This window comes from Primulina huaijiensis, chromosome 1 (genome assembly GCF_012295235.1).
Source record: "Primulina huaijiensis isolate GDHJ02 chromosome 1, ASM1229523v2, whole genome shotgun sequence".
Taxonomy (NCBI): domain Eukaryota; kingdom Viridiplantae; phylum Streptophyta; class Magnoliopsida; order Lamiales; family Gesneriaceae; genus Primulina; species Primulina huaijiensis.
In genome coordinates, this window is record NC_133306.1 from 19653675 (window position 1) to 19676490 (window position 22816).

Sequence of the window (22816 nt, forward strand, 5' to 3'; positions counted from 1 at the left end):
CCCATGTGATATAATAGGCCACAATGAATACAAATCAGAAAATGGACAACAAACCATCAACCTCGTGTACCAGTAGGTGTCCCGAACACAATTACATACAAATATTATAGGAGCATCCAAATTCCAACTTCATGAAATAGTTGTACCAGAATTTTGCCAACTGTGTGCCATATTGATATATATATGATACTAGATTCAGCCTATTTTTTGCTATATTTTTTATCCCATGTGATATAATCGGTGACAATGAATACAAACCAGAAAATGGACAACAAACCATCAACTGCATGTACCAGTAGGTGTCCCGAACACAATTACATACAAATATTATAGGAGCATCCAAATTCCAACTTCATGAAATATTTGTACCAGAATTTTGCCAACTATGTGCCATATTGATATATATATGATACTAGATTCAGCCTATTTTTTGCTATATTTTTTTCCCATGTGATATAATCGGCCACAATGGATACAAACCCGAAAATGGACAACAAACCATCAACTGCATGTACCAGTAGGTGTCCCGAACACAATTACATACAAATATTATAGGAGCATCCAAATTCCAACCTCATGAAATATTTGTACCAGAATTTTGCTAACTGTGTGCCATATTGATATATATATGATACTAGATTCAGCCTATTTTGGCTACATTTTTTTTCCCATGTGATATAATCGACCACAATGAATACAAACCAGAAAATGTACAACAAACAATCAACCTCGTGTACCAGTAGGTGTCCAGAACAACATACACCAGTGGAAGAAAATTACTTCAGAAATAATATTGGATCATACAACAGTGGCACAACATCATTCTGAAACTGAACAACAAATTGTATACATTACAAAGACAACACATGAAATGTGACAACATAATTCAGATTCAACAAATCATATAACACCTGACAACTCAACACAAACAATATGCAAAAACACAATAATCAACTCAAGGCTACACTGCCAATGCTGCCTCTGGAACGGGTGTGTCTCCTCTTGTGCACGTCCAAAATTGAATCCACTGTTGTCCTTTTTCTGTAGAAATGAGCAAATTTGTATCAACTTCAAGAAAATAACAAATGAAAATGATATTGGAAATGGTCAATGAAAAGTGAACAAATTTCTACGAGCACCATTCAAAAAAACCAAAAAGACAAAATAAGCTAGTTTATAGCTTCTTTGCAGCTTCTTCGGTTGTGTCCTCGTACACGACAACGACTACACTTTGACAGACGTGATTGAATTTGGGATGGTATTCTTTGAGTCTTTCTACGCCCTGGCTGACTACGCACATCGGGAGCATTGATTACATATCCTTCATCGCCATTAAACTCATACATGTCAAATGTCGGTATGTGATTAATAATGCCCTTGTATGTTTGACGATACATATCAGTTTTGAAAAATTTATCACAGAAGGCGTATACCGACATTGACTTCGATTCTATGGCAGCACAAGCATGTTTGCAAGGGAGCATATGGATCTGCCTAGCTCTACATGAACAAGTCCATTCATTCAAATCAACAGCACATGTTTTATCACAATCAACTACTTCAAACTTCCAACCACATGAACGGTGCACTCTCAAGGTGCGAGATTCAATGTATGTGCTCAGAACAGCCTTCTCTTTTGCTGGGCTTAATTCTTTCACCATGCCTAATGTTGCTTCGCGTCGTCGGTGCATCATATTCATTATTTGCACACGTATATGGTCAACCATAGAAACAACAGGGAGATAACGAGCTGGTTTAACCCAATTATTCCAACATTCAGCGATGTTATTATTTATAACACCCCAACGATTTCCACGAAACAAAGCATTAGCCCAACTTTCAGGCTCAGACTTCTGAATAAATGCTATTGCAAGTGGCATTGACTCAAAGATATTATTTATGTGCTGTGAAAACTCATGTTGTGATGGGGCATAGGCAGCTTTTTTGAATACCGACGACTAATGTTTTTTGTTATGTAGAGGATAACTTCGCAACACCTGTAATGACAAAAAGACAAGTAATAAATTTTGTTATAATAACATTACATAAATTATAACTGTTTAATCATATAATACACACAGAAAACATTAATTAAGTACTAACCGTCTTCACAAAATTATCGACCAAGTGCCTCAAACAATACGCATGATGACTACCCGGAAACAAAAGTTGGATAGCCTTGATAATCCCAGGATGTCTGTCTGAGAAAAAAGTGAATCTGTCGAATCCCATGGTATGATGCGTAAGTATCACACATCTCAAATGATAGCAAAACCATTCCCAATTAGAATCATTCTCCGCATCTACTACAGAATATGCTAAAGTGAAAAGATCGTCATTGGCATCCTTAGTCACAGCAAGTAGCATACTTCCTTTGTATTTATTTATTATGTGAGTGCCATCCAAAAATATCAACGGTCTACAACCAGTAGCAAAACCAACTGCACAAGTATTAAAACAAATGAATAATCGTTTAAACTTATTGTTTACCGGATCTATCTCACATTCAGCAACACTACCAGGATTTGTTTCTCTAACGGCTTGGCAATACCATCTCAATCTATCGTAGCAGCCCTTTTATGAACCGTGAATATCATGCATCGCTATTTCCTTGCCCTTCCACACCTTGCGATAACCTATCTCTACTCCATAGTCCCTATGTAAATCCCTCATCATTGAACAAGGACGATAAGAAGGCTCTCCCCTCAATGTATCCTTCAATACATTAGCAACCCAAGCTGCATCAGCTCTAGGATGCCCTCTACTACGTAAATTATCTTCCCCACACGAGTGTTGTAAATTGCATTTTCTAATCCCAAATAGATTGTCTGCTTGATGTCGAGAAGCATAAATCTTCCATTTACAACTTTTTACACTACAAATAGCGATAATCTTTTCTCGATCATTTTTTTTATAGAAATATGAACGTCTGGTAGTAATCGAATACTTTTTAATATAGGTCCTACATTCTGCAGCATCCTTGAATATTTGTCCCTCGTCTCGGATGCAATGAAACCAAGCGTCAATGGAATTTTGTGCGGGGGCATCTTCGAACTCGTTATAACTACTGGAATGTATGTCATCTTCCTCAACTCTTACCAATATCATAACCATATATTCAGTAATAAATAAGTAAAAACTAAGTTTTTTAATGGAAAACAATAGTACTACAATAGATACTGAAAATTTTTGCATCAATTAAATTACTCAAATGGAAATAATGACACAAAATAGACTATTGCTTGAATTAGTCGAACACATACACAACACAAAACCACTGTATTCTTATATTCCAGGATTATCACTAAAAAAAAAGTTCAATATGAACAAATAAAACATACCAATATAACACAACATACAAAATAGAACTAAATAATGATACTACCTCTCCACATATTTTCCACCTCCAATCTGTTCTTTTTTCTCTGCCAATAGTTCAATCAGTGTAAGCTTCATACACATATGAAGATGGATCATATTAAGCACATCATCATCATCGTTCAATGTCACGTACATCTTATGTTGGGGAGCTAGGTATCGCAGAGTAATAGAATCAGGATTAATCTCCTCGTTTTTTTTCCCAAGATTAGCAAAAATATCAAACAAACTACACCCGCTGAAAATCGAAATCACAAAGAGTTGGTTATTGAACTTGCAAGTACCAAGAAACGCAAGATTCGATGATGACCCAACACCAGCAAATTCCATTACACAGAAAGTTAAAGGACAAAAGGGACGAGAGCTAGGTATCGCGGAGTAATAGATTCAGGATTAATCTCCTCGTTTTTTTTCCCAAGACTAGCAAAAATATCAAACAAACTACACCCGCTGAAAATCGAAATCACAAAGAGTTGGTTATTGAACTTGCAAGTACCAAGAAACGCAAGATTCGATGATGACCCAACACCAGCAAATTCCATTACACAGAAAGTTAAAGGACAAAAGGGACGAGAGCTTGCAGAAAACGAAGAGAAATTGGGTGAAAGGACAAAAGGGACGAGAGATTGCAGAAAACGAAGAGAAATTGGGTGCAAAGTTTAATCTTGTTTAGTCGTTGAAAGGATTTTGCCACAATTTTTTGCTAAAATTTTCATAGGCAATGGGAAGATCGGAGTGTTTAAGGGTTGAGGGTAATGAGAGCCGACCAATTTGGGTTTCGTGGGAAAGATTTCCATTTTTTAAACTTGCCCATATAAGGGTATTTACGGTTTTTTAAAAAAATATGAGCGCATCATTGTAACTTGTTACCAAGTAGGGACTTAAAACACACAAGGAAAGATGTCAGGGACTTGAAACATACTAATACTGACATGGGGAGTGGAAGCAAATATGAGTTTATTTTTAGGTATTTATGAGCAATTTGCCGTAATTTGAAATGATAATATGGTGTTTTTTTTTAAATGATATTTTGGTTTTTTATGTACCCAAAATTTTGTGACTCAGATATCTTATTTGAGTTACTCATGAAAAATATTATATTTTTATGTCAAATGTAGTACATGTTGTTTTAAATATGAATATGATTGATTTGTTTCAGGGATTTTTGTTGTTAGAAAGACTGGTTTTGAGATAGAATAGGTCCCAAGCATGTATGAACACAATCAGTTGGAAATAATAGACTATGAATGTACGCTTTCAATTTCACTAATTCAACATTTTATGGGGATGATCAAATTAAATTTTTTTTATTGAGAAATAATTTTTTGTTCGCTAACTTGTCTAATATTGCATTTATAATTCATTAATTTGTCAAATTTTAATTTTGATGCATTAACTTTTAGATTTCAGATATTTTAATTCATTTGCTGACGTGGTGTGTAACACATCAGCATTTCTAACCAACATGTCAGCAATTTTCGGTGTTAAATCGGTATTTTTATTTCAAAAGCATGTCAATACTCCGACGAAATAGTACGAAAAACCGAAATATTCAAAGTTATCGTACCAAAATCAAATTCTAAAACTTAGTGAACCAAAACCTAAATTAAACAGATTACGAACAACAATTATTATTATTTCTTTATTTTAATACTGCAGTGAGATCTGCCATCCATAACTCGTTTAATAAAAAAAAAAAGCTTATATATTTTTTTAAAAAAAAAGAATTGTTTTAATTTGTTTTTCACATATTTTAGTTTTAATGTGTATTTCCTAAAAGCTAAGATGAGCTCTTTTTTGATCAGTTCGATCAGCTTTATTTGCACGTGATGGTACACTTGAAGAATTTTGACTTTTGAGAAATAAAATTGAGACCAGTTCACGAATCAAATTTGTAATATAGATCTTCGTCTCGATTCGATTAATAAAAAAATATTATTTTTTATGTCAAAAGTATTATTTTATATTATAAATATTGATCAGAATAACACGTCTGCACATCTCATAAAAGACTTATTGTATGAGAAATGATTTGGTGTTAATCTAGCAGTACTCTTCATCAAATTAGCTTTTATAACTGATAAAAACTTACATGTTTATTCTATAAGAAACTTATTTTATTTTCAAATAAAATAATTACTTTTTCCCAGTATTATATGGAGCTTTAATGTCGAGATTTTGCATGTCAAATGGAAGTAGTCGAGTCGAATATCGTCAACTTAAAAATCCTATAATACTATTTTTACTTTTGTTTGAAAGATTAAATTTATTCGACGTTTTGCCAAACCCAGTGGCGGAACCAGGAATACGACTCTACCCGAACTAATATCAAATTTATCCAAAATTATACAAAAATTTACATATAAATTTTTTAAAATAAATTTAGTACCCCCGGGTGGCAAGGACTGTGGCTTCGTCACTGGCCAAAACGATAGTGGTACTGTTAATATAAGTACGTTAAGTAGAGCTTGTCATCATACGTAGGATAATGTGTTTATCATTTTACCAAAAATTATATTTTGTGGTAATGATGTAACATCTAAGAACAATATCAGAACTTGTTAATATGGTATACTAACTTTACTTCGAAATATAATAATTAGAAACTTCCATAATTTTCTTTTGATGTTATGAAATAAAATTCCATCGGATTAAATCTATAACTTGTACACATCAACAACAAAAAGCACAAATTATATTGCAAAAAAATAATTTCAAACTACTTTATTTCTCAAATTCCTTCTTCCTAATTTTCATAAAGAAAAAGGAACACAAGTGTTTTCACATGTTAATATTGTGTTTCATATATATTTTTAATAATAGTCCACGCCGTTATTTGAAAACCATACCAATTCCAAATTAATTCGCCAACTTTTTCCCCACTGTTATTTAAAAGTGATATCTTTCCCCAATTTCGATATTGGGACCAAATATTTACCCAATTTTACATCCAATTTGAGTAACCAAAGTTGGGGCAGAACTCCTTGTCAATAACCCCCAGCTTTGCCAAGCGCAAAGCGAACTATTCTTTCACTTTTTACTAAAGAATACCGTGTGCTCGTTGTATTTAAGCAGCATATGCCTCTTCTTTGAGGGCCTTCTATCTTCGGGTTGGGACAAAAAAAAAAAACCGAGCTTAGTTAACTAATATCACCCGTCTATGTATAATGCAAATATTTTTAACCGTACAATCGTTTAAATGTCATTATTTGAGTAGTGATAATTATTACACTCTAATACGATACAAATTAAAATAGACCACAAATTAATTATTTTACATTGGAAAGCTTAGCAGGTATGCCTATTTGGTCTGATTACAAGATCAATATATATTTGAGAATTTCAATAGTTTTTCCAGTGTAGGGGAAATGAAAATAAATGATTTAGATCGAGGACATCTGACTCTGAAAACGTGTTCTGTAAGCTTATTTGTTTGTTTGGAACCTAACAACGTCTTCTTGGCCGCTACTCACACCTTCCTTGACAAGTATGAAAGCGTGCTTCATTATTATAAAATCTGCGGCCGTAAAATTAATCATGTTGGAACAATTTCTCCTCATATTTCAGTTCTATTTCATATTATACTGGCTAATCAATTGATACTAAGAATGATAGATAGATTGATTATACATCTTTGTTTCATCTAACGTATGTCTCAAGTTTCACAAATGACTAAATTTATAAATCTTTGTGTTATTCAACTACTTAACTTATAGTACGAGAAACAAATTCAGTTCACCCGTCATGTTCATCTCAAACTTATCATGCATAATAACGAAAAGTTTCTCAAAGAGCTTTGAGTTAGTGGATTCGAATATAATATCATCAACACAAATCTGAAGTACAAAGTATGCTAATTTTTTTATAAACATGAACAAAGTCTTATCCACTGAGCCTATTGTAAAATCATAATCAAGTAATAATTGTGAAAGAGTGTCATACCAAGTATATGGTGCTTGTTTTAATCCATATAAGACTCTGTTTAATTTAAATACATGATCAAGTGAATGATGATTAATAAAATCTGGATGTTGTTTTACTTATATTTCCTCTTGCAATAGTCCATTCAGAAGGCACTCTTCACATCCATCTATAACACTTCAAAGTTTTTATAAGAAGCATAAGCAAGAAAAATTCGAATAGCTTATAATCTTGCTACGAGTGAAAAGTCTCATTATAATCAATTTTCTCTTCTTGTTTGAAATCTTGTGCAACCAGCCATGCTTTGTTCCTGATCACAATACTATTTTCATCAAGTTTGTTTCTGTAAACCCATCAGGTTCCAATGACTGTCTGATGAGATGATCTGGGTACCAAGTACCAAACATTATTTCTGTCAAACTTATTTAATTCATCATGCATAGCTTCAATCCAATTGTTATCTAATAAATCTTTATCGACTTTCTTAGGTTCTAATTGTGAAATAAAGGCAACATGCAAGAATTCATTAATCATTTGTTGTTTAGCCTGGGAGGTACAGAAGGTTACCGATCACCAGTGAATTTGGACGAGTCTTCTCCATTTGTGGCTTGGTCCAAGTGGATAGTTGTCAGCATTATTGGAGTAGGATTAGTTAGGTTCTTTTCAGTCTGGTTCCTTAAACTAGATTCTCAATGGTTTGACTATCATTAGCTTGGATATCATAAGTCTCCTTCCTTTCAGCTAGGTTTAGATCACTATGGTTTATTTGTCTGTTATTTCTTTGTATAGCCGAAATTTCAGGTTTAGGTAATTGATGAATCCTTCTATTTATATTGATTTCTTCTTTGCTGTCATCTGTAAGATCAATAATTTTTGTTTGATTACTTAAATCCGCTAGATTAGTTTTATCGTCGATTAACTTAGTTTCATCAAATACCACATAAATAATTTCTTCAACATTTAAAGTTTTCTTATTGAATACGAGGAAAACTTTATTGACAGTTGAATAGCAAAGAAATATTCCGACATCATATTTTGCATCAAATGCAGAAATATGAGTTTTTCCTTTATTATGAATGGTAACATTTGTAACCAAAAGCAAGAAAATACGATAAGTTAGGCTTACTCACATTCCATATTTCATATAGAGTTTTACCAACCTTTTGTTGACCATTGATATGTTTTGTGTGCAACACGCTTTGTTGATTGCTTCTGCCCAAAATTTTTGTGACACACCAGAATCAGTAAGCATTGTCCGTGTAGCTTCCTTCAGAGTCATGTTTCTTCTTTCAGCAACTCCATTCTGTTGAGGTGTTCTTGCTGCAGAATATTCATTATGAATTCCTCGATCTGATAAGTACTCATCCAAATGTTTGTTAGTGAACTCAGTACCTCGATCAGTCCCGATCCTGATTACTGAGGTTGATTTCTCATTTTGAACACCCTTAAGAATTTAATCACTTGGGTACTAATATGATTTTTACAACTAAGAAATATCATTCAAGTAAATCTAGAAAAATCATCAACAATCACGAGTGTATATCTCATTCATTCTAAACTATTACATGTATTGATCCAAATAAGTCCATATGCAACCGTTTTAAACATTTATTAGTCAATTTGCTATCTTTATTATTAAAACTTGATCAAATTTGCTTACCTAAATGACATGCTGAGCACACGCGATTTTTAACGAATTCAATACTAGGTAAACCATCAGCTAGATTTAATTTACAGGACCTGAAATTGAGATGGTTAAGCTTTTATGTCATATTCAATGTTTATCATTGTTAATAGCAGCAAAACAGGTTGGTGAGGCTATGTAATTACTATTCCAATCAATTTTGTAAGTGTTATCATTTTTAATTATAATTAACGATATTAGATTAGTATCATCCTTAACTAAAAAATTATTCTTACGAAATTCAACTAAATAGCCATTATCGCAAAGTTGACCGATGCTAATCAAATTATTACTCAGTTTTTTAACCGGTAACACATCATTAATTATAATATTTTCATGGGAAATCTTACTCTTACATATGGTTTTACCATGGGCGTTGTCTCCGAATGTGATGTTTGGGTCCTTCACATTTGATTAAATAAGATAGCAGTTTGGTTTGACCTGTCATGTGCCTAGAACATCTGTAGTCTATGTACCAAACTGAATTCTTCATTTCTTTTCGTTCATTGATCTGCATTCACAAATTGAATCAAATGGTACCCAATACTATTTGGGTCCAAACGAGATTAATCTCTTAAGAACCCAAATTTGGATCAGTTTGACAGACTGATCTCATTATATGTTCTGAAAGGGTTGTGTAGAAATACGTGTGTGCAGTGTTTGGTGTGTGTGTAAGGTTGTGTAAATGTTGGAAAAAAAAATATTGTTTAGCCTTTCTGTCATCATTGTGATTCATGTATCTCTTTTAAACATGCTTGCAGTTATTGTATCGATATGATTTAGCCATTCTTGAGTTGTGTATTGTCTGACCGAATCTATTATAAGACCAGTTGGGCTTGACAAATGAATTCTACAGTGTTTAGTCAATACCAAACTTTTTGCCTTTGTTAATTAGTGCGACAGGTTTCTCAACTTGATCAGTTGACTTCTAATGTACATATATCGTACTGGACTTTACAAAGTGAACGTATTTCTCTTTGCACATGTTCATGTTCGATAAGTACTATAGTCTGTAGGATTGCCATCATTAGTGCTGAAGCCAATACCAGTTTTTTCTCCTGACTGATTATGCAGCTCTTGCATTTTCTCAATACTAACTGATGACTTATTCCAAATTTTGATCAGTTTGGCTAGTTTCTTATTTTAAGAAATAAACTTTTGATGCTCATTCAATGCTCTTCCATTCTCACTTTTCAGCTTAGCGATTTCTGCCTTAAGACCTAATTCTTCTCCTGATTGTTCCCGGTTAGGTTCAACATTATTGTTAGTTAGGGTTTTTTGCTTTGATTTCACTTCTTTGAATGATTGATAAAGCCTCTTGTACTCTATTTTTACGTCATCGAGTGCAGTGATGAGATCTTCTCGTGTAAAATCATTTGAGCTAAAGTTAAATACCTCATCATTAGTAGATTCCAACTCAGCATCAGTCATGAGGCACTGTACCACCTCTTCATCACTTTCACTGGTGGAGCAGTCTGACTCTGATGAGTCAGTCTCAGAGTTAGCTCACTTTGCTTTGCTATCTTCAGCCACAAGCTTCTTTTGGTTTCTTTTCTTTCTGAATGATCTCATGTCATCCTTATTTGGCTTGTGACATTCGGTTATGAAATGTAAAACTTTCCCAGAGTTAAAATATGCATTATCCTCACTGGTGGACTCTTTTTTGTGATGATTATGTCTAATTAGGCTTTGAAAGTTACCCTGATTCATTCTTAAAAATTTCCCAAATTTCTTTACAAATAGTGACATTGCATCATTACTCAATTGCTCAACTGATTTTTTTTAAGGTATTTTGTTCATTAGTTGCAGCTGTTAGAGCCTTTGTCAGTTTGGTTGAAGATTCACCACCAGTTCTTGTTTCTAATTCAAATTTATTTGCTTTGAGATCAACAAACAGATCGTGGAGTTCAAACTTTTTAAGGTCCTTTGATTCTCGCATTGCCATTATTTTGATATCTCATTCTCTTGAGAGTGTCCTCATAATTTTCAAGACTATTTCTCTTTTACCATAGTCCTTGCCAAAAGCAACCATTTCAATAATAATGCTGCTCACTCTTTCATCGAAGTCTAACATAGATTTTCCAACATTCATCTTGATACTGTCAAATTTTTGGATTGCTACAGACAGTTTGTTCTCTTTTGTTTGATCATTTCGTTCACATAATTGTATTAGTTTATCCCAGATATCTTTGGCAACATTGTCCAGATTTGACTTTTTCTTGTTATTACTAGTCCATTCCATTTTCGATTTTTCCATCAGAGGAGCACCATCAGAAATGACAATGACAATGACAATGTTTGCTTTCATGATCCTCATTGGTTCGTCTATGATGATGTACCACATATCATCATCTTGTGCAGTTAGATGAGTCTACATCATGATCTTCCAATCATCAAAATCTTCTTTAGAGAAAATTGAGATTTTGCTGAACGAGGCCATTTTGAATATTGAGTTCAGAGACAAGAATAAATTCGCTCTGATACCAATTTTTAGGATCAGAAATAAATTTAGAGGGGGGTGAATAAAATTATCTCAACAAATATTTCAATTGGGTTAACAACCCTGAAATTTTATTCTTGTCAGTTAGGTTCTCAATAAGTCAATCAGATTGAACTGTGTAGAAGTAGAATGATTGAGACTATTCGAACAAATGGCTTGTCAAGAAAATCAGTTAAGTTCTACTAACTAATATTTATGGTAGGTAAGTTGAAAGTTAAATAAATACAAAGTTATTTCTGGATGTTCAATGATTTCAATAATCCTACATCACTACTTTTACTTTATGGAAATATTTCACTAAAAGACTTTGGTAATTACAAGCAATTTGAAATCACCCACTTCAGTAGGACTTAACACTGCTTAACTGAAACTCTTAATAAACTTCAATCTAAACTGATTTGAGAAGTAAGACTCTTACTTTCAATTACACAAATTTCATAAAGAAACTCTATATACAAATTTGATCCTCAAAATGATCAGATAATAACTCATCAACTTGTGCTGGATGTTCAGTTTGGCTCACAGAAAGCTTCTTTATAGAAGAGTAGTTGGTTTTCAATAATTCAGAGGTAGATGATGTAACTATGTAGCCTTCAGAGCTTGTTCAACTGATCTATTTATAACTTATAATCTACAACAGTAATCTTTTCAAAATAATATATCCTTTTCCAAATACAAATATCGTTGTTTCCACGTCATCGTCTTTTCTGAAATATCATGGTAGTGCGCAGGAACCTGACATTCTGTTAAATTCAGTTACTGTTGGTACGGAAAACTTTCTCCGCTATTTCAGCTGGGCTCTTGATCATTTGTCACTGATTATACTGATTCTTCAGAGAATATTTGGATTTGGACTGACTGAACGACTTAGATAGACTGTCAGTTGAGCTTCATCTGTCAACCTTTAATATGTTTGGCTATCAATATCTTTCTTAAGCTTTATCAGTCTGACTCTGTAGTTAGTCTCCTTAGAAAAATTCATTTTATGAATATTCAGTTTTCCTTCTTGAATCTATTTAGGTTAGACTTCGTAATTATCCGTTGGATCATTAGCCTTGTTAAATCACTAAAACTTAAAATGTTCCAACAGTCAACTACACAGATGCGCAATGAGCACAAAGAGAACTATTATTTCACCTTTTACTAAAGAATATCGCGTGCTTGTTGCATTTAGGCAGCATACACCTCTTTTTGGAGGGCCTTCTCTCTTCGGACTGGGCCCAACAAAAAAACCAGCTTTGTCAACTATCCTCGTCTGTGTATAATATAAATATTTTTAACCGTATAACCGCCATATATCTTTTGAGTAGAAATAATTATTACATCCCAACGTGATACAAATTACAATAAATCACTAGATAATTATTTCACATTGGAATGATTAGCGGGTATGCCTATTTGGTGGAACAAATTACAAGACGAATATCAATGAAATTCTGCCACCACACAACTTGTATGGGGTAAAGCGTTTCTGTAAGCTTATTTGTTTGTGTGGAATCAAACAACTTCTTCTTGGCCGCTACTAGCTCACACCTTCCTTGACAAGTATGAAAGCGTGCTTCATTATTATAAAATCTGTGGCTATAAAATTAATCTTGTTGGAACAATTTCTCCCCATGTTTTGGTTTTAATTACTTTATTATACTGGCTAATCGCTTGGTACTAACAATGATATATTGATTTATTACACATCTTTGTTTCATCTAACGTAACATCTCAAGTTTCACAAATGACTAAACTTATAAATCATTATGTTATTCATATATACAAATTTATCATCCATATATTATACATGGTTCATTCCCAATAGCCGAACGGATGATATTCATCCTTAACTAATTTTTTTCAAGTTTTCAAATATCGCTTCCATCCACATAATTTATTGAGGCATTCATTTATAATAACATTAAAAACTAACTTTGACCTCCTTAAAAAATGAAAATTATATTATTCCAAGTCTTTGAAAACTATATAAAACTTGTTAGTCTCTAAAATCATTTATGGAAAAAAGTAAACCAATAGTTTGAATTATACAAAATCCAAATCCCAATCCAATCCACCTGCATTTAAATTTTGTTTTGGGATTCTCGATATCCAATCATAATTTTTTTAATGAAATCCAAATTTAGGTAATAATCCATCCGATCAACACGTAGAGATGAGACATTAATAACATGACAAACCATTGGATTGGAAAAATAAATTATATAAAATTCCACGGCACCATATTTGGACATGTATGCTAAAAAAAATAAATGTGAAAATGATGTATACGAATTTTAGCTATTTTGGTAATAAATTTATATATATGTGAGTGGGACATTTTAATTCATCGGGTTGTGGCTTTAATTTAGTCAACCTTTTATGTTGCAAGTTTTCTTGAATTTGTCACACAGAGATGCCACGATATTTGGGTGCATTTATTTTGGGATGACATCTCTATTATTGGATTTTCTCAAAGTCAATTGTGTGTAAAATCCGCCATTTTCATAATCGATTGACATGCAAATATTAATAAAATTGGATTTAGACTATTTTCGTATTAAATAAAAACTCGAAATATTTTATTTAATGGTTGAGATATTAATTTCCAAATCACAATGAGGGGGAGAATTTGAGGGTGATCAATAAAACGTCGAGTGATGTTTATTTTGATTAAAATATAAGTCAAACCTCAAAATAATAGAAAATTATAAAAGTATAATACGAAATTTTCTAATAAATTAAAAATAGTTACATGAGAATACTACTAGGATATGTGAACTTTTAAGAAAGCATAAAACTTTTAAGAAAGCTCTTATGCGTCAAACTATTAACAATAATGTATGATTTGGTTGGCTAGATGAACCATAAACGAGCTACATCATATATCAATGGGTAATATTGATATATGGAAGAGATAACACCAACAACAAGAAATTATATAACCGATCTCTGTAAGCGATACGAGACATCATCAACAGTTATAAGATACATTCATCTTTGAACTCATAAACCTAACAACTCAAATCATGAACACTCAAGTATGTGCAGTCTCTCCTGTCCATCTGTCATTGAGTATGAAGCTATATACTGTCAACATGTATAAAAAAAATAAAGTTGCGTTTCAGCTGACAACTATAGTTTTTTTTGTCGACCTAATGATAAACACTTGTTGTTATACTATAAATAATATTAATATTTGTGGTAAATGTTTTTTAGTATAATTTTGTTGACTCAAAGGTTGTCTTTTTAGTTATAATTTTCATGCAGAGAAACTTAATATTTTGAAAATATTTCTGCTTGATGAGATTAACAAGAATAACTCAATCTTTTTCATGCATGAGTTGTTTTCTATTCCGCGATTACAATTAATATTCAATTTGTGTGTTTTTTTAAGTTTGAGTTCAAATCATTGTATCACTTATTCATTTTAAAATATTATCGCTCTTCCCATTAATTTTCTATTTTAGTATTTTTTTAAAGGCCCCGACATATCAAATTTAACTTAATATATTTAGTTCAGTCATGATCTATAAATTTAAATTTTGTTTAATTTTTTCAAAATACTCAACAAGTTCAAGTTTCAAATATTAATGACTCATAATATACTTACCCATAAAATTTAAATTTTGTTTATTTTTGTCAAAATACCCAATAAGCCCAGTTGCAAGTATTCACGGATCATAACTTATATCATTTCTTTTTTCAAAGAATGATATTTGTTCTGACTAAATTAGTTAGTTTTTTGAATAAATTGATCGAGAAGAGTTGCATGATCTTTTTCTTGAGTGACCCTTTCCGCTCCGGACTCTTTTGGAAAGGGAACACAAAATAATTTGATCTATGAACAAAATTATTTTGCAGCCAAAACAGAAGAGAAAATCAGAGAAAATTGCAATTTAAGTAGAATTTATTTACATTTTTATATTAAAATAAAATGCGTGGCATTATAATTAATTTTAATCTTTATAAAATTTTATAAAAGAAACATAACATCAGGGATAGCCAATATAAATGATATTATTATAGGCACTACAAATTAAATGTTTTTTTTCTCGTGATAAAAAACATTATTTTATATTTTAAGACCATTTCATATGATTAATATAATCGCAATTTTTATTAATCTTTCTGAAACTTAGATATACTTATTTTTTACTTTATATTATTTCCATTCTGATCATTCTCGCATCTCTAAAAAGACTCAAAAATCCCATAATTTTGCGACCCACTATACAAAAAAGCATAGTGTCCGCACGTGTATTGCAATTATACGTTATTAAAAAAACAATTTTAACGTTAATAGTTTAATAGTTAGGGCTTCGCTTTCCCGTTTCTTTCGATCAAAGAATACGTTGGGATCGGAGCTCAATGCTTACTTTATGTCCCAAATTATAGTAATCCAAAATTTTGGATTAAATTATACTTTTATTTTTTTAAAAAAAACAAAATTGGAAAAAAAAAATAATGATAAGTCACAAGTGGACACTCTGGACGATTGTCGATAAAAACCGATATATTGATACGTGTATATAAATTAAATTTTAATATAAAGTGTTTTTTTTATATATAATAAATTTTTATGTGAAATATAAGCTTATTAGAGTAATTTCTCTATTTAAATTTGATATTTGAATTTTTATTTTGTTTTCTCAATTAATGGTATTATATGGAGAACATAGTTTAGGAAAAAAATTATGGCACGATATTGAAACAATAGAACCCAAAGATAGTTATTATATGAGCTTCTAACATTTTATAAAATCGACCTTTTTATAATATAATATAATACATGTACAATTAATTTGAAATAGTTGTAAAAAATGCAAAAGAGACAAATTCTCCTAATATTGATACAGAGGTTTAAACATATATAATATCAGTATACTATATTATTTACTCGTGTTTATTTTTATGAAATGTAATGTTTTAAAGAATTCGTTAAAATTTAATACATATATATTTTTAATACAAGCATCGTATTACTACGAAATCTTTCAATTTCTTATTTTACTATGTTCAACTCTATGTATTCATTTATCCGTAGTAGAGTATATTGAATGTACAGAAATGGTTTTATTATCGAATAATAAATATGAAAATCATCTGAGAGCACAAACAAAAGTATACTAATTAACATTGTAATGGGATTGGAGATTTGAGGAAGCCATTTCGATCAAGAAAAGAATAAAAGTGTAAAAAGAACTACAAGAAAAAGAAATCACCATCACACTTTTATTTTCTTTAGTATCTCCTTCACTTTTTCAATTTTCTAGAAATATTTACGCAGATTCCAAAGGCAATTGCTTTAGAATTTAGTTGATAGAATTATGGGCGAGTTTGCTTTATATACCTAAAATCAAATTTAATTTTGTATTCAGTTATCTATCTACAAAATACAGTGACGGATCTAGAAATATGAGTTGGGGGACTTGAAGAAAATTAGGAAAAGCTATTGTGGACTATCTGTTTTTCTGTCTTTACGTTGTGCTCCTCTCACCCATGGATATAGGATGGGCTGGACTAAGACATTGGTGGGTGGGCTGAAATTTTAACTTTAAGTAAAAAAAAAAAAAAAAAAAGTGGGCTGGGCTACAGCCCAGTATAGTCCTCACATACATCCATCTCTGGCAAAATATGTGTTTATACTACCTGATTCACCAAAAAAATAATAATAAATTCTGCTACTCCTAGGTTCATATGTTATTCACAGATGAAATTGGTGCAAAAGATTGAAAATATCGTACTAATATATAATATTTGAATATCAACTGTTTTAAATCAGATAAAAAAGAAAATATTTTGAGTATAAAATTAGAACAACTTTATTAATATCAAAATTTGCGGCACATGTTTGATAATTCAACAAAATCTGAAACAGTTGGTTCTCAAATATCATATATTAATATCATGTTTTCGATATTTTGTATCGATTTTCATCTGAAATACAAATGTGACATTAATATTAGTAGATGCTATACACGTTTTAATACTCATTATTCATATATTAAAACCAGATTTGAAATATTTGATACTCAAATATCATGTATCACTATCATATTTTTAATTTTTTGTACCAATTTTTATCCAAGAAAAAACATATGAGTCAAGATAGTACAGAAACATTTTTTTGTAGATCATGGAATAAATCATATAATTTTTTCTTACAGAGACCGAATGGAAACTTATATTTGTGTGTGGGTATATATACTGCCTTTTCCCTTAAAATTTTGTATTTTCCACTTAGAGAAACACATTTGCTTAAATAAAAGTTATTGACTTATCTGACACCAATGTTCTAAGTTTATAATCTTTGTCCAACTCAAAACAAAAAAATTTATTATTTTTCATTGATCAAATCTTTGAAGTAAAATTAATTTAAAACGATTTTGGTGACATAAGTGCCCCCACTCATATCTTATATTCCAAATTGATGTACTTAATGACGTAATGTTGTTTCAAAAAATCTCAACATTAAAAAAATCTAGGGACTTTTTGAATGTTAAGACGGGTCGATTCGGTCTATATGTAGAGTGAAAAATAATATTTTTCCATGATTTGAATAAGAGATTTGTCTAATAAAATTGATCAGTGAGACGATAAAATTAGATCAATCATGCTAAATTAGATTCTGGATAATAATCAAATCGTATTTTTATCGTTAGTATCCAATTTCAAATTCGTAATTATTAATGTACTTGATATGAGGAGTTTGATCCAAAAAATGGTAATATAATCCAAGTTCAAACCGAATTCAAATGAACATAAATTATAATAAGTTTGGCCCAATTAGTGTTCGGGTCGGGGAAATCGAGCATGGGCTAGCTCGACCCCATTGGGATTCCTAATTCCTACCAACAAATGAGTTCTCCGACAATAATACCGGCACAAGCTTGTGTCGGATCGAACTCGAGTCGAGCCCTATTCGAGCATGCATGGCTCATTCATCATGCGCTACTCGTTTAGCAAGTGTTTGATTTCTTTCTAAATCAAGTTACTTTCTTTATTTCAAACTCGAAATCTTGTCCTAAATTGAAACTCTGGATGCACTTGGTCAAGAGGAATCACGAAATTTAAATCACCATTTAACTATAAAAAAAAGTGATGCCCACAATTCATAATCATCAATAATGATAATCAATTATCCGTTGCGCAAACACTACCAGATCAAAAAACTCTATATATGACCACTCAGAACAATAGCAACGAATACAAATGGTCCGAATCGAAAAACATATTTTTCTGGTTCGACTACCATGCCATTAGTTCAGATTCAGTTGGGGAGAAATCTTCGATGCTGCAGCGATTAATAACGTCTCTTAGAGCCATCACTACCTGTAGTGAGAGCATGATCAGTCAAGAAGGTAACCAGCTAAAGCATTTTTAAAAAATTTCTTATTATGCTAGTTAGTTTTTGTTTATTACATTGGCTCTACAACAGAGACTAATTTCTTACCTTCTTTATCGTGTATCTGCTCTTGGGATCCCAATTTAGACATTTTTCGGCCACACGAATTATCCAGTATAGCTGGTAAAGATCCACAGAATCTTGCAGCATTGGATCAATCAGTTCCATGTATTTCTTTTTCCTTACTAATGGTCTAGCCTAAATTAAAATAAATAATTTCCATATGTTAGTTAGTCCATCCTTCCATCCATCCATCCATTCTTTTCTTTTCTTTGGGTATAAATAGGTCTTAGAATAAAGATTTTGCATGATGATATTCAAATAAAATCCCATATTCATTACCCATCTCAAGAAAGTTTGCCCATCAGTATCTTCAATAGTCTTTCTACCGGTTATCAGCTCCAAAAGAACGACACCGAAAGAAAATACATCAGCTTTACTCAAGTCTATCCCGGTTTCTTGATATTCTGGTGCCAGGTATTCGAAAGTCTTTAACACCGTCGTCTCAGAAGACTGGCCCAGGGCTTCATATTGGTTTATGGAGAGTCCGTAGTAGGAAATCTGATATATATATCAAACGATCAATGGCCTTATAAGAGGTGCATTCATCCTGAAATAAATAATAATTATAACTGTTGGGGTGCAACAGCAGCCTCATCCGCCGATAGTTGCTTATCTGCCTTTGCATATGATGATCAAAATATGTTATCCAAGCTGTTGTGCGGTGTAAAAGATTCGAATTATACTGTCATCGCCAACTATAAATATAACAGTAGTTACTCAGGTTTTTTTATTACTCATTTGCATTTCTGAGTGATAATAATATTCATATACGAATTTATGTTTACCAATGGTTGAAAATCATGAGTAACGAGGATGTTACTAGGCCTCATGCTTCCGTAAATTCTTGCTCTGTTCAAAGTTTCTAAACCTTTTGCTGCTCCAAGGGCAATATTTAGCCTTCTTTCCCATGTAAATCTCTTGCTCTTTTCTGCAAAAAAGACCATATACTAATAAGCTCCCAAAATCATATAGTTCAATGAATTAGAAAAAGTAATGGTTCTTCCATTCACCCGATAGATGTCTGTTGAGAGAGCCATTGCAAACAAACTCGTAAACCAGAAACCTCTGGCGCCCTTCTATACACAATCCTAGGAACAAAGTCACGTTTTCGTGTCGGATATCTTGGAGAGTCCGAACCTCTGTATTAAACTCAGCATCTTTAATTGTTGCTGAAGGGTGCTCCCAGATCAAAACTTTGCTCTGATCATTCAACAATCCTAGGTAGATTTTCCGTCCATGGTCGGACAACAAATTTTCAGTGCAAAATCCATTAGTTGCGAGCTGCAACTCTGCGTAAGTGAACCGTTTCTTTATTCCATTCAAAGGGTTTCGGTTCACACACAACGAACAGAGGCTCCCTGGTGATCGTTTTTCCCCGTCTATTAGACTTCGAACCAAAACGAATAACCAGAATTTTGTGCATGAAAAGCTGAGGCCATAATCACTTACTGGATTCCGGATTTGAGGTTGACTCCAGCACTAGGCCTGGGGGCAAAGCGCTAGCTTCGTTTTCTTGAGGCTCTCTGATAACTTTAATAGTGCCATTAGATTTCATCTTAGAGATTCCACAAGACAGGTTTTTCACAAAGTAATTCCATTCTTTCTTAACTTTCCTGGAATTGACAGTTTCAGAAATCATCTAATGGATTTTAGGTCCAATCTTTCTCAAGTTCGATTCGATCAAGTTCAAAAGATTGATGGATAGAAACCTGTGAAGAATCACATGTGTTGCCTGAACACTCTTGACATATTCTACCGCAACCTCTTTCAGCAAGCCCGCTACCACCTTTATCTCGAACTCTATCTATTTATGGCAGATTCAAGAATTTAGTCAGGATCTTGCCATGTAGAAATATTTTGTTATTTCTCAAATAGTCAAGACAAAAAAATAAACTAGACCGTCAATCACCTGTAACGATTCGGCCATTCTAAGTATCTGTTTATGCTCGTCGCAGCTAGTATACTGATCAAATTTCTTCTGAATTTCTTCTCCGATGTCCTCTTTGTGCTTATTTATTGTTGCACTCGAATGCAACCGAGTTTTATTTTCTGCACAAGAATATGAAAAATATTAGTTACATAGAATGCTAAAATATGAATCCAAGAATCAAATCCTTTTTTCACCACAAGTACGAAATCTTTACTCAGTAATTTTCCACAGAACATAGGATGAAATATCGAGTCGTCTCTAAAAGCCTCAATTATTCCAAGAAGAATGACTTTGTCACCACACTTAAGTTCCAAGCCGTGCAGAACATTTTTTACTGTACTAAGTTCCCTTGATGCGTCTTGAATTACCACAACCTTTTGTACGTTACTCGACATTGTTCTTGCGACGAATGAAGTATACTGCAACAGATGAGGCTGTTATCCAAGATTATGCCGAAAAAACAGAAGTGAGAGTTAGCAATAACGCAATAGTTCAGGAAGTCTGATCAACCTCAATATTCCTGGAATGCAACTCTTGTTGGGATTTGTCCAATTTGAGGGAATTTATGCAGCTTCCTATGCATTTACATCTTTATTTCTTGAACTCAAAACTAAGTAAATATGGAACAATGCCTCGTATTTGTAATCTGATATTCTCTATATTACGAGTAAAAAAGGGACAAAAAATGTGCTTTGTTTCCTAAGAAATATTCTTTAAAGCAAGAAAATATTTGCTTTCTCGATGCGATTTGACTCTACTTTCTGTGCATGTCTGTGTGTGTTTTCTTCTGATTGCTCTATGCTTAGTTTTACACGCATATTCGATGAGTCGGGACCGGAACATTTAATGTTCGCCACATTCTTCTTGTACAATGTCACGTTTTTCTGCTGTTAGTTTATTGTCGTTTGGGGAAGTTTCCTAGTTCATTGTCCTTTTTAATGTTGCCCAAGTTTGGCTTTTGGTTGATGTCTCAAACTTATCCATCTTATAATTATATATTAAATTTTCATTTTAAAATTGGATCAAATGAAGACCCTTTTTTTTGTTTTGCTTTCTTTTGTTTTTGTTTTTAAATAAATAACATTCTAGAAGAAATTATATATATNATGGCCTTATAATCATGAGACGACATTGTTTTAATAACCGGCCTCGCCTAAAATGCCATAATCAAATTTGGCCTAATATAAAGTCGTAGTCGTCGTTGTTATTATTATTATTATTATTATTATTATTATTATTATTATTATCATTATCATTATCATCATCATCAAGTTCCAAATATTTTCTTTAAACATTTTTCTCCTTTATAAGATCAAATACTTATCATTTTACCAAAAAACTATAGTTGGTGGTTACAGCATAACTTAAATCTTTTAAACATTACAACAGATCAAACACCATGTTTCGATTGCAATAACCAGAAGGAACAATTATTGAATCAAACAATTTTTCTCTCAACAATTGTACTTCTTGCCATCAATACGAATCGAACTCGTGACCTTGACTTCGATACCAATTATAGGACTGAACGCTTGTCGTTTGACCAAAAATATAGCTGGTGGTAACGGTGCAACTCAAATATTTTAAACTTTAATGCAGTTCAAGCAACATGTTTCGATTGTTCTAACCAGCAAAAACAATTATCGGACTCAACATTCTTCTTCCTCACAATGAATTTTTCCCGCCATTAATTTCTCGTTAGGTTGCTTCACAACCCTACTTAATATAATTTCTCTAAAAGATTTTCTTGTCTCTTTCATTTCTTAATCGTTTTTCTCTGTGTTTCTGTAATTTTTTTTTCCTCTAATCATTCTTGTTTCTTAAATTGTATTTGGGAATAGTTCGAGTTTTGGTTCAAGCTGTTTTCCTTGCTTTTTCGTAGTCATCAAAATACCGCTCAATTCATATTTTACTGTCTCAAAGGAGCGTGAAGATAAATTTATTATGTGC

General features: G+C 32.3%; 1 protein-coding gene and 2 non-coding genes across 4 annotated transcripts; 2 read left to right on the forward strand and 1 right to left on the reverse strand.

The window, feature by feature from the left end:
• Positions 1-6374: 6374 nt before the first annotated feature.
• LOC140991321 (U5 spliceosomal RNA) lies at positions 6375-6492 on the forward strand. Its single transcript, XR_012177837.1, has one exon. It is a non-coding gene; the product is annotated as a U5 spliceosomal RNA (small nuclear RNA).
• A 6091-nt stretch (positions 6493-12583) lies between these two features.
• LOC140991313 (U5 spliceosomal RNA) lies at positions 12584-12699 on the forward strand. The gene has a single exon (XR_012177834.1). It is a non-coding gene; the product is annotated as a U5 spliceosomal RNA (small nuclear RNA).
• A 5844-nt stretch (positions 12700-18543) lies between these two features.
• LOC140958723 (probable serine/threonine-protein kinase PBL7) lies at positions 18544-21820 on the reverse strand. 2 transcript variants are annotated; one of them, XM_073416308.1, is made up of 10 exons: positions 21377-21820; positions 21081-21285; positions 20846-20985; positions 20646-20740; positions 20386-20549; positions 19947-20294; positions 19722-19864; positions 19216-19434; positions 18922-19071; positions 18544-18800 (listed from the first exon to the last, which is right to left on the reverse strand). In XM_073416308.1, exons 2-10 carry the CDS (start codon positions 21259-21261, stop codon positions 18717-18719), a joined length of 1524 nt encoding a protein of 507 aa, XP_073272409.1. In that variant the 5' UTR covers positions 21262-21285; positions 21377-21820; the 3' UTR covers positions 18544-18716. The 2 variants fall into 2 exon arrangements, with proteins under 2 accessions (XP_073272409.1, XP_073272475.1); XM_073416374.1 differs by lacking the exon at positions 21377-21820 and having other exon boundaries at positions 21081-21363.
• Positions 21821-22816: the final 996 nt, after the last annotated feature.